The following is a 12,872-nucleotide window of genomic DNA, read 5'->3' as shown; positions in this document are numbered from 1 at the left end:
CAACGGTATCGAGCCCATTGGCTTCCGGTGGTGGAGTAGCATTGCATTTTGGGGACATATAGTCCGAAGAAGAAGTTTTTTCTTCAAATTATGCGCATGCATTGTGGTAAATTTTGCCGATGCATTCACAGCCGTGACCTGAGGTGGGAGGGGCGGGGTACAAGGTAGCCGTGGCGACTCCGGTGGCGCGTGCTTTATTTGAGCTTCCGCCTCGCAGTTTGAGTTAAACAGTTACCGCCAGCTGTGTTCGGTTACCACATCTGGTTTGCGTTCGAAATGCAACTGAATGTTTTGCTTATGAGAAGAGAGTATTTGAGGCATGATGAAAGATATGGTCACGCAGCTAGACATGCGTCGCAGAGTGCCATTTTGGGGGTATGTTCGCCGATCAGAGCTTTTAGAACAAAGTCATAGGTTGATGATCAGCACGACTTGTGTAGTCCATATGTAATCAGCTGTAAATGTGACTTCTGTCAAATTTCACGGTGATGCGATGAACAGTTTGGAGAAGCCTAAAAAACGTAGCGGGGAAAGAGGGTCGCTCCAGCCGTTCCAAGCTTTTCCGGCGTTGAACGATCCGGGAGATGCATCTAAAACAGCCGAAAGCGCCTCCGCCAAGCCATGTCTCGGTGTCTTAAGAGCAAGTGTTTATGGGCATTACAGCAATTTCGATGCGTGTTGGACAACCATTTGCCCAGTAGGTCTTCGTAAAAACCGCTTGTGGCTTGAAAATGATGCAGCCTTGGCTATACGTAGTTAGACGATACCTCAAAACACGGTGGCACCTTCATACACGTCTTTCTTTACTAAAATAGACGCTATGGCTTTACGGAAATCTGTGATCTGTAAACAATAATCACAGCTCCCTACCGCTGTAACTAATCGCTATTCGTAAAGAAAGGAGGTCTGAATTACAAGCAGGAAAGAAAAGCACGTATTTTCATGAGAGACCGTAGTCCATGATGCCCTTCAAGATTTTACTTCTATATGTTTCGTTCCAAATAATTCACGGGAAACATTGTCGATGTTAGCGTGACAAGCTTATATGCTTGAGCACTTTACAGCTTCGACAGGTTCTCATTCGTCGAATCAAAAGCCCGTCATCCCTTTCAGTGTGACCATGTTTTCTGTGCAGCATTGTCAAGGAGTATCTGTTCACAAAGCAGCAAACGCTGCCGCCGAGCGGCGGATGCCACCGGGCACCCTCTCCCCAATTTGTCGGTGTCCCGCGTCCAGGCGAAATGTGTCCAGCCCGGCGGAGGGTGCCGTGCTCCCAGGTGCTTCCGCTAACTACTAACTACTAACTACTAACTGCTACTAACTACTAACTACTACTAACTAATAACTACGTACTAACTAGGTGTAGTAATAATGATCGACCTCTAATATCTTATTCCATACAACAAACTTGTCTCAACACTTTGATTGGATGATTTTCTTGGATCATATCCCACTAAGCAGAGTTTAGCAGGCACTAAGCAGAGCTTATTGCCTGAGCCCTTACCCCATCATTCCGTCGTGAATTTCCAGGTCAACAGCATCATTTTATGGCGAAAGTTTAGCATGTCGGAATGCTCGACACGTTCCTCCCCGCACGTGACCTTATGTGACCTTTAACGGCCGCTGCCACAGGCCATAGGCCATCCCAGCCAGGGCGAAATAGCGAGCGCTTAAGCGACTCGAGCCCACCCTCCTTGCTACCAGCAAATTGGGAAGCAGGTGCTCTAACCGATTGAGTTAGGGGGGGGGGGGGGAAGGGGCGGCGCACGATATACCAAGAATGGCTAATTAAACGATGGCATTAAGTGATCATTGGTTATCCCGATAAAACTCGATGTTTCAAGGTGTGCCAATTATACCAAGTTTATGAAGCTCAATACAGGGACTACTTCAAGTTATCACTGTTAAGTCTTCTCTTATATGCTCAAAGACATCTTCATAGTGACGGTGGATCCCTGCCAGCACAGAACTCCCAACTCATCATATTGAAAAACCAGGAACTCAGGTCGTCTTTTGCTTACATGAAGTCGTATTACAAGGTTAATGGCCAAAGCGGCCGCGTGCGCTGCAGAACAAATGAACTACTATTGTGGATCGTGGCCATGTGTTCCAGACCATGGTCCAGTTTTGGGCTAATATGCTTCACGCCCCCATTCAAATATTGTTTACCGATGACCAGGGGTTGTGGCAACTGGAGGTTCCCCGCGCTGACTGGGACAATTGCGCTCACTGCGCTGTTCTGGTGCTGCATAGTTGTCCGAGCGTTCCTGGCACTGCGCTCGTGTTATGTCCCCAGTCTTAGTTAGTCCCCGTACCTGGTTCTTATGACAAACTATGTCCACACCACTTTTCTGTCTCAGCTCTCAGTTCAAATGCCCTGTCACGCATTCCCACCGGCACTGCTCTCTCTCCTCTGTCCTTGTGTTCACATCACTCACTTCTGGCTCAGTATCGTTCTCCCCTGCTCCATGACAACATCACATGACACATGTTGATGTGCGGCCCCTATTCAGGCATCTGTGCCTTTACACCTCCGTTGTCTCAGCGTTCGTACCTCCGCGCCGCCGCTTTCACAACACCCCCGCCTCTGCAACGCCCCTGTCCTAACACCCCCGCCTCTGCAACGCCCCTGTCCCAGCACCCACACCTCTGCGCCGCCCCTGTCCAGCACCCACACCTCTGCGCCGCCGCTGTCCAACACCCATACCTTTGCGCCGCCGCTGTCCCAACACCCACACCTCTGCGCCGCCCCTGTCCAGCACCCATACCTTTGCGCCGCCGCTGTCCTAGCACCCACACCTCTGCGCCGCCGCTGTCCCAGCACCCACGCCTCTGCGCCGCCGCTGTCGCAGCACCCACGCCTCTGCAACGCCCTTGTCCTAGCACCCACATCTTTACGTTGCTGCTGTCTCAACACCTACGCCTCTGCTTCACTGCTGTATTAGCACCCACACCTCTGCGTCACTGCTGTCCCAGCACCCACACCTCTGCGCCGCCGCTGTCCCAGCAGCCATGCGTCTCGGCGCGGTGCTGCCGCCCGTTCGCCGTGATCGCCGGTGGGGCCGGGCTCTAATCCGCCGGTGCGGGACAGCCGGGTGACGGATCGACCGGCGCCAGCGGCCACTGTTTGGTGCGGCGGCACGTTACGGGGCGACTCCCGCCGCCGCCGCTTGGTACCATCGATCCCGGCCGACCGCTCGACGGCCTCGTGTACGGCTCTGTGACGACCGGCGCCCGACCGACGGCGTCCATAGCAACGACCGCTGATGGCGGCGGCGCCCGACGGTCATGTCACACCACGGGCGGCGCGCCCGGGCCGCGGCGGCCAACGCAGGGCCGTCAGATGACTCTGCGCGTCTTTAGCCGGCTGCGAATGCCAGAACACACGATGGATGGCGGAGATCTTCTGCGAAATTGGCGATTGGCGGCTGACTTTCGAGTCCATTGGGCCTTGAATATGCACGGCGGAGCGTGGCTTGACGCATTGGATGGGGCCACACGACGCTTGGGCTTTCGCCGCCCGCTTCGGGTGCGGCTGGCGGATTTAGCGGGATCTGGCGGCGTTGAGCAGCACGAATGATGCGCATCTTAAACGCACGCGGCGCGGCTCGTCCGCTATCTCGGATCATCTTGAGCACGGCGCGCAGGGCTGCTGCCCTTTGTTTTAACGAGCGACGGGAACACGCGGAATCTGGCTGCTCTGCTCCGATATTTGGACGGAATCAGAAATGTTTTGTTTCCAGTCCTCACCACTGCCGAAATGGGGGAGCAGGTGTGCTCTCCGCCAAGAGGGTTTTGTTGAACTAATGTGCTGAGGGTTGATGACTACGCTCCTTTGTGTGTGCTTTAAATGCTCATTTCGCGCTAGATGCCCAACAAACGCAGCGGAGATAACGCCAGGTCACTGAACAAGCGCTCACTGTGTAAATGCTGCATTGACAAGAGACCAAAGATGTTTGTTTGCCGAGAATACCGAACCGGAATAACAAGGCGTACCACGCGCGACGACCCCTGTTGTGTAAGGTAAAGAACAATGTAAGAAACGTGCGTGCTTAAATTAGGCGGACGAGATTACAGTAAACTATGCAGGAAGAAGGACGTACAGACGTTTTCATTCATGTATCTAAAGCTACTCATAACGTCATTTTGCTTATGCGCTGGAAGATTCTTGGGTTGAAGTAGGTATGTAAGACTGTGGATGCCGGCTTGCGGTTTTGTTGCGATAATTTATAACATTACGTAAGTGAGTATAGTAATTCGTGGTAAGCTGGTAAGTAAATTGGTATTTTTGACTATTGATATCAGCTTTTATTACGATCACTTCTTACATTATATAAGTGCCCTCGTCATGCATGGGGTAAACGTTTTGACCGCGTGTTATTAAATCGAGACTCGTGCCGTTACCAAGCTCGTCTGTAGGGATTAACGACCCACTGAGCTGCTGAGGCTACACGGTGTCGCCCGCTCCTTACCCTGGCTGGACGAGCGGACACCGCGTGGAATCGATCCCGTACCTCCAGTTTCCCAGAGGTATAGCTTAACCACTACATCATCGGTGTCCTGCCCAAGAAATTGCAATTTTGTTAGGCTGCTTCATGATTTTGTGTCGATGCGTAATACTTAGCATACCAATTGGGAAAGCTTGCAGGCTGGACGAACATACAGCGCAGTTCTCGCCAAGCTGGACGAACATACAGCACAGTTCTCGCCAAGCTAGACGAACATACAGCACGGTTCTCGCCAAGTTGAATTCGATTATACTGAAATAGACAACACACCTTCTCTATGTTCCAACATCGCTGCAGCGCCCGGCGTAGTCAGACACATATAGCGCTATCTAGGTACAACCCTGCGATTAAAATATGTTGAAGGGCATACATTCAGTGCCGTTACGAATGGCTTGCAAGCAATTGCATCATGTCGATCTCACTGAAAAACGAGAATTCTGGGCACCGCAGCAAGCAGATTTATGACAGCTCTGAGAATTAACAACTGCAAGGAGTGCATATACCTTTGTGCGGCTGCACCCACTCAGCTCTGCACTGGCGCCGGAGCGGCCTCTGCGCAGTGCCGGCGGCTCGCGTGGAGGCTGCCGAGCTATCAAAGTCGCTAGGTAAATTTTGACCAGCCAGGTTAACTTATTTCACGCGAGCTGTACATGATCGTAGACGGGCATTTTATGTTATCGGTGGTGTAATGGGTGGTAATCAGTACTTCAAGTTTTTAGAATGGCGAAATAAGCTGCTATCTTAACATAGTGTTGAAAACACAACCAATTCAAAACGAAGATAAAACATGTAACCGTAATGTCGAAATGCTATGTTATCAACTACTGAACTGTAGTTACTAATCCTCTGTTTTGCTCAGTTTACGAAAGCATAACATTCTGCTACCCACTGTTGTCGCAGTATTATCCCACTATGCCTCTTTTCTAACCAACTCACGATGCCGTAACGCCATTCCGATGCCGTCATGATTGCATCGTACCCCTACCAGATAGTTGATAATGGAATCGATGAAGTACATACACTCAAGGCTCGCGCACTTGCGGCGGGGGAGGTTTTGACTGCGGCAAAAAAGAGTGCGAAGGCGAGACTTGTATTTGCTCGTTGAGACCACCAAATGTTCCGTCCCGTCTTATGCTGCGTTTAGATTAAAACCACACCCCACTGTAATGCAGAAGCCGCTACAGAGCTTATAGTAATTTATAGGTGTATACTTATCCAGCAATGCTCCCTGAATCAGAGCATTACCACTCCCAATTTAGATCAGCCTGTCGGTCCGGATGCGTGCATTCTGCAATTAAATCCATTTGGATTGCTGCCCTGTCAGGGCCGCAGCTGGTAGATACATATCGGCTACGGGTGAAGCAGTTGCAACCAAGGTAGAGTTCGTCTTTTAGGAGACTGATTGACGCGGGAAATATATAATTTTTTTAAAAGATAAGGTAAATAAATATGTAGCACTTGTAATTTAACTTAAAGTCCTTTTTGCAGCTGAATTCAGGGAAGACATCAATTCTGTGTGGATTTGCATGAAGCATTTGCAGCTTAAGAGTAATAACCACAGGAAAAGAGCGTGCAGAATAAGGCGGGTCTCTTATTCAGCCGCACGAATCCAGCTCCCTAACGCTGCTCGACTCGGGGTGTAACTGCTTTTTGTGCATTTGCGATCAAGTTTATTAGTTTCTCTGCTACCTCCCCAGCTCCCGACATTTCCCTGCTACCCTCCCCCAACTTATTTTGCGAAATTACGCCGCTGGCACGTTCACAGAGAAGCGTCCGCAGAGTCGGCTCACTCCGTGATACCGGCCATCGTGCGCGCGGCCTGGAAGCATTTCTGTATGAAAGTAGTTGTGACTAAGTGCAACACTACATTTCAACCGCGAGTCTCTGGGTCTTTTTGCTCGCTCCGCTCAACATTTTAAAAAGATACCAAAGCAATTTGAGCTGGAGTGCTGAAACAGGCAGCGCCTCCAAGTAAGCCCCCAGTGTGAGTCATTTAATTTATTTTACCGTCTGCTGTTATCTTCCTGTTATACAATATTATCAGAGCAGTATGGAAAGAGGAGTCCATGTGCGTGCAGGTAGAGACTCAGATCACTTTTCACCACGGCTGGCCTAAGTTATGCTGGGTCACCGGTGGGCTCGGTGCAGGTTACTTGACGGTCTTCATCATATTGATGCGTACGGCATGTGTTTCCAGTTTGCAAGTAGGTATGTAAGAAGCGAGTCATCGGTGGTCGTCAGCAGTCAACTTCCAAAACCTTTGACAACTATTATGTGTGAGCACATATTGCGTTATTTTCCTTGTCAAACATTTATCACGCCCTCGTTACCTGAAGTGACCTGACTTGACCTTAAGTCATTTATAGAATAAAGGGCTTACTAGCTTACCTCAAAGATTCATTTTCTACGCTTGGATTTTCCACGCTACGCTTTTTCTACTTTTGGATTTTACCCTATGGATGAAATTTCAAATTGCTATATTATGTGATTTGTAAAAAAATATCTGATTGAAACCTCTTAGATGTTTCTTTTTTCGTTAGCAAGCATTTAAAGGTCCATGCAGAAGTACAGGGAAATGCGATGTTTCACAGTGCAGTCACGCATGCCATAATTTGCGCCGGTAGAAAGAGAAATTGTGTTTCTCAGCAGTGCAGCATGTAATAAGGGCCATGCGATATAAAATTAGAGGTACTCCACCTTTCGTGATAAAGATAAGATCCTGAAACAGGGGTTTATTGGTTATACAGCTCGCCTATGAAAGAGGCTCTTTTTCTTGACCTGGAACTTGATCTTACCGATTATCTTCAGGATGATAGATTTGTTTTTGCTCTACAAAAATGTCGGGTTGCCAATTCCGGCCTTTGCGTCAGCGTCTTGGATTGATTGGCTGCGAAGTTAGCTGCACGGACCATGAAAATAAAACCCAGTGAGTCGTATAGTGGAAAGTGTCCCAGTAGCTCTCGGCTTAAGAAGGTAATAAATCGTGTCCTTTGCCATGGAATGGATATTACAGCACAGCGTTCGGAACTGCGTGAAGTTGTCATGTCACGAAATTGTGTGATGATGAGGCTGTCAGGTCACGAGATGGCGTGATGATGAGGTTGTCATGTCACGAGATGGTGTGATAATGAGGTTGCCATGTCACGAGATAGTGGGATGCTGAGGTTGTCATGTCACGAGATGGTGTGATGCTGAGGCTGTCATGTCACGAGATGGTGTGATGATGAGGCTGTCATCTCACGAGATGGTGTGATAATGAGGTTGCCATGTCACGAGATAGCGTGATGATGAGGTTGTCATGTCACGAGATAGTGGGATAATGAGGTTGCCATGTCACGAGATAGTGGGATGCTGAGGCTGTCATGTCGCGAGATGGTGTGATGATGAGGCTGTCATGTCACGAGATGGTGTGATGATGAGGTTGTCATGTCACGGGATGGTGTGATGATGAGGCTGTCATGTCACGAGATGGTGTGATGATGAGGCTGTCATGTCACGAGATGGTGTGTTGCTGAGGTTGTCATGTCACGAGATGGTGGGATGCTGAGGTTGTCATGTCACGAGATGGTGTGATGATGAGGCTGTCATGTCACGAGATGGTGTGATGATGAGGTTGCATGTCACGAGATGGTGTGATGATGAGGCTGTCATGTCACGAGATGGTGTGACCGTACTGTGATCAGCCGGCCTGCATCCGTCGGGCATACATTTGCGGCCCGACCAGGCTCTGCTGCCCTGGCCGGGCCGTGCCCGTGTGCCGGAACGGCAGGGGTCTGGCGCCAGCCCTAGCCAGCGCTGCTCACCGCGCGGTGTTGACGGCACGTGCCGCCCCTCCGATCGATACACGCCGCCGCCACTGTTCGCAAAGGGAGCCGTGAGAGCGGCAAGCAGCGTCCCACGCCTTCACGTCTGCCGAGGGGGAGACACCGCCGGCCCGCGCCAGGCCTGCAGCCTGCCGCAGGCTGCCCCAAAATCCCTGCAACAGCCCGCCCACCCCCGCCACTGGATCTGCAGTCTTGCATGACAACCCCGGAATTTGCGGATATCAGCAGTTCCCATAAGAAAGTGTTAGTGTTTTCAAGCCATTCCATGGCTTGCGGCTACCCCGGACTGTCACAGGGTCAGCAGTGTCCATGATAACCTCACGGTGTGCAGTTGTCCCTACACTTAAAAGGAACTGCAGCTGCTTCCAAGCTCGACCATCAATACGTTTCTGGCAGAGGGCACGCGTAGTCTTAGGTTTCCCGCCAGAGTTCACTCTTTATCGATCTTAACGTATCAAGTACGCACATTTTCAAGATGCTCAAAAGTGTCTCACTCCTTATCAGAATGCTTTGGGGCTAATCCTGCCCCGGATCTTGGGCTGTACGTGGTGAAATGGCTAGAGTCCAGGCATCGCAGTCTCCAGATCCTGAGTCACGGCCCCAGCTATCCATATTTCACCAGCGTCAAGGCGGCAGACATCCTGACACATGGCCGCGTCGGTGGTCCTACAGATAAAGACTCCGACAAATAGCCTGGCAATTATCGTAAAACTTTGGGACCACCCGGTCAGTGTCCTCATTGCTGTCCCGATACGGTCGATGAGAGCGCAGCGATGTCTGCATTGCGTCCTTCGAGTCGCAATGGAGGAGTTCACACGCACCATGGTGCCGTTGACACGGCCATAACCCCAACCAAGACGAGTGACGGTGGTGTCATGCAGCCAGCCTGCAGTCGTCACCACCAAACTGCCAACTCTAGGCGGTTTTCCGGAGCAGGGGCCAATTTCGTACTCGGAACCAGTGAGGCGAAGGTCGGCCGGCTTAAGCCGGCGCGGGAGCTGAGCCAGTGAACTCGTTATGCTCAACAACTTCAGGGAACCATGTTATCGTACATGTAATCGGATTCCGGTGCTGCGCTTGCTTAGTAAGTTATTTGCCTCTGGGCTTTCCTGGGCGCTAGAAAAACAGACCAGATTGGGAAAGGCATTAAATTTGAAAGCAGATTGCTGTGGGATGAGAAAAATGTAAGACCTTGAATGGTTTACTCCCGGAACACCATTCCAGAAACCGTTGAATAACAGCTATAAGCGACTGCGAATGATTAAAGATAATGATGTTATGGACTGCAAGTATTTGAAAGGAAGGGTTTGACGATAAAGTTAATTGATTATTTTTTTTTAGACTGGTTTGTTAAACATTACATTTTCGGAGAAGGAAAGCGACATTGCATGCCACATTCTGCGAGACATATGTTCATGTCATTTGTGATCTCTCAGCCAAGGCTAAATTTCAAACCGGAGTAAATTGTGAATTTCTTCATTTGGCACCTTTGGAACAGTTTGAATAGGGGCGATCTGACTTATCAACTGCGCTTGATACAGTTGTCTCAACGTGTATTTTTATCATACTGGCTCGCTCCTTGCTCGTTCTACATGTGCCCACTCTCTAACAAGTCTCTTTTAATATTTCAATTGTTTTCTCAGTTTCCCCGGGACGCGGTTCTGTCTGTCGGGAAGCGCATTTTATTATGAAGACAAAAGTGTAGGTTCTGGCAAATTGCGATTCACAAGTGCTTCATCGCCAAGTGGACTATGTTGGCTACGTATTCATGTCTTCACTCAGAGCGAATCTCACATGCTTTCACTTCTCAGTGTGCGCACACGGGAGAGGTGAGGTAACTCCCAATGGCCAGCGCGTTCCCGTGTTCTTGGCTCAAATGACGTTTGTTCGTCTTCAGTAGACTTAATTGAGTTGCTCGTTCGATGAACGCACTGGTGTTGAGAATTTCCGAAGGAATGCTGCAAACCAATTCAAGTTGGCCCTGTTGACCTACTTAATGCCATCCTAAAATGGACTAATTTGCCCGCTATCTCCCTCCAACGAACATGTTCTCATCCTGTCAGTAGAGTCAGCGGGCTCACGGAGTCGACTGACACCGTCCTCCGCGGAGGCGACTGACACCGCCCTCCGCGGAGGTGACTGACACCGTATCCCGCGCAGAGGCGACTGACACCGTCCTCCGCGGAGGTGACTGACACCGTCCTCCGCGGAGGTGACTGACACCGTCCTCCGCGGAGGTGACTGACACCGTCTTCCTGCACGGAGGCGACTGACACCGCCCTCCGCGGAGGTGACTGACACCGTATCCCGCGCAGAGGCGACTGACACCGTCCTCCGCGGAGGCGACTGACACCGTCCTCCGCGGAGGTGACTGACGCCGTATCCCGCGCGGAGGCGACTGACACCGTCCTCCTGCACGGAGACGACTGACACCGTTCTCCTGCACGGAGTCGACTGACGCCGTCCCCCTGCACGGAGGCGACTGACACCGTCCTCCGCGAAGGTGACTGACACCGTATCCCGCGCGGAGGCGACTGACACCGTCCTCCTGCACGGAGACGACTGACACCGTCCCCCTGTGCGGAGGCGACTGACACCGTCCTCCGCGGAGGCGACTGACACCGTCCTGCACGGAGGCGACTGACACCGTTCTCCTGTGCGGAGGCGACTGACACCGTTCTCCTGTGCGGAGGCGACTGACACCGTTCTCCTGTGCGGAGGCGACTGACACCGTTCTCCTGTGCGGAGGTGACTGACACCGCTCTCCTGTGCGGAGGTGACTAACACCGTATCCTGCGCGCAGGGAGCTGCTCTCGCGGAAGCGCGTGCGACCAGACCTGCTACGACCTGCACGACGGCACGTACGAGTGCGGCTGCCGGCCGGGCTTCGTGCTCAACGACAACGGATACAAGTGTGACGGTGAGTCACGCCGACCGAGCTGGGACGGATGAGTCAGGGGGCTGTCCAGAGGATGTCCGGACGGGAGACGAGCAGGGGTGAGAGGGCGAAGAAGTGGAGCGAGACCAGAGAGCGCGGTGTGAAGGGGAGACGGAGGGGAAGCGAAATTAGAAGCAGTCAGGTGTGGTCGCAACTGTGTAATCGCAATTGAGTAGTCGCTATACCAGTTCAAATAGGTTCCTCAAAGCCCAAATGCAATGCGTGTGGATCTGAGTGTATCCCACTTCACGTAGTTAGCATGATATATTCATGCGATCCTTAGCGGAAAGCAATGCTCAGTTTCTTTGTCTTGTACAGTTTAAATCCTTCTAAATATAAACGTTGCTTACGACAGCAACACGCCACCATCAGGCTGGGTTAAGGAGTACCACAGCCCTTGACTGAGCATGACACCAATGGGGCAGGGAAGAACGAATAGCAATGTTTTCTTAATCTAGATCTAGTTATTGACACATTTACGGCGAAAACATCTCCTAATAACATCCGCCAATAACTCGAAGTCATCCGGATTGCCGCAGTGTCCCAGATTCAATTGAAAACCGGTACGACATAAGATTAGCTGGTCTGCACCAGGCTGATAAGCGAATCTGTGTTTCTGCAGTGCTTCAACGGTATTGGGAACCAGCTGTTTGGAAAATCGAATGAGAGTGAGCGTGAACTTAAACCCAATATGTGAGCTTTGTCACCTGTAGCTTTCCCATCCACGAAACTTTTGCTAACACCACAATGCCATCTTTGCCATCGACCGTGTTTTGGGCCAATACGCTCACTCGCTTCTAATGTCGTTGTTTGTGTGGTTCGCAACGCACGAGCCGTTTTCTATTACGAAAAACCGCCACTGGCCAATCCTCCCATCTGATGCGCTTTAGGCGAAGACAAGCGTGCCACAGGCGGGTTTCAATCTTATGGCGAGGAGCGCTCGTGAGCCGGGGGCAAGCGTGTTAAAGTGCGGAAGGCGGCGGAGGACATGCTGTAGTGCGGGAGGCGGCGGAGGACATGCCGTAGTGCGGGAGGCGGCGGAAAACATGCTGTAGTGCGGGAGGCGGCGAAGGACATGCTGTAGTGCGGGAGGAGGCGGCAGACGTGCTGTACTGCGGGAGGCGGCGGAGGACATGCTGTACTGCGGGAGGCGGCGGCAGGCGTGCTGTACTGCGGGAGGCGACGGCAGACATGCTGTGGTGCGGGAGGCGGCGGAGAACATGCTGTGGTGCGGGAGGCGACAGAAGACATGCTGTGGTGCCGGAGGCGACGGAGGACATGCTGTCGTGCGGGAGGCGGCCGAAGACGTGCTGTCGTGCGGGAGGCGGTGGCCACCAGCCTCCGGCCAGCTGCAGGCTGCAGCTATAAATATCTCAGCTCGATATTTGCGCATGCTTTCAATATTACATTTTCATCAAGTTTTGACGCCCAATGTGTGCCTTAAAATCCAAAGCTCTCAGCATTTCAAAGGAGCTTCGCGAGTGAGAGAGAAAGAGAGAGAGAGAGAGAGAGAGAGAAGAGAGAGAGAGAGAAGAGAGAGAGAGAGGATAGAGAGAGAGAGAGAGAGAGAGAGAGAGAGAGAGAGAGAGAGAGAGAGAGAGA

The 12,872-nt window shown here is 51.5% G+C and overlaps 1 protein-coding gene across 1 annotated transcript in view; it reads left to right on the top strand.

Annotated features, from left to right (window-relative positions):
• Nucleotides 1–9,133: 9,133 nt before the first annotated feature.
• The window catches only part of LOC119098945 (pikachurin), a 45,288-nt gene continuing 41,549 nt past the window's right edge, over nt 9,134–12,872 (top strand). Inside the window, exons 1-3 of the mRNA XM_037222000.1 lie at nt 9,134–9,157; nt 10,493–10,544; nt 11,136–11,252. Of these exons, the coding sequence (XP_037077895.1) occupies nt 9,134–9,157; nt 10,493–10,544; nt 11,136–11,252 (193 nt within the window). The remainder of the gene's footprint in view (nt 9,158–10,492; nt 10,545–11,135; nt 11,253–12,872) is intronic.

Source organism: Pollicipes pollicipes, unplaced genomic scaffold (assembly GCF_011947565.3).
Source record: "Pollicipes pollicipes isolate AB1234 unplaced genomic scaffold, Ppol_2.1 Scaffold_4740;HRSCAF=5597_pilon_pilon_pilon, whole genome shotgun sequence".
NCBI lineage: Eukaryota > Metazoa > Arthropoda > Thecostraca > Pollicipedomorpha > Pollicipedidae > Pollicipes > Pollicipes pollicipes.
This window is presented reverse-complemented; position numbering and strand designations above follow the sequence as displayed.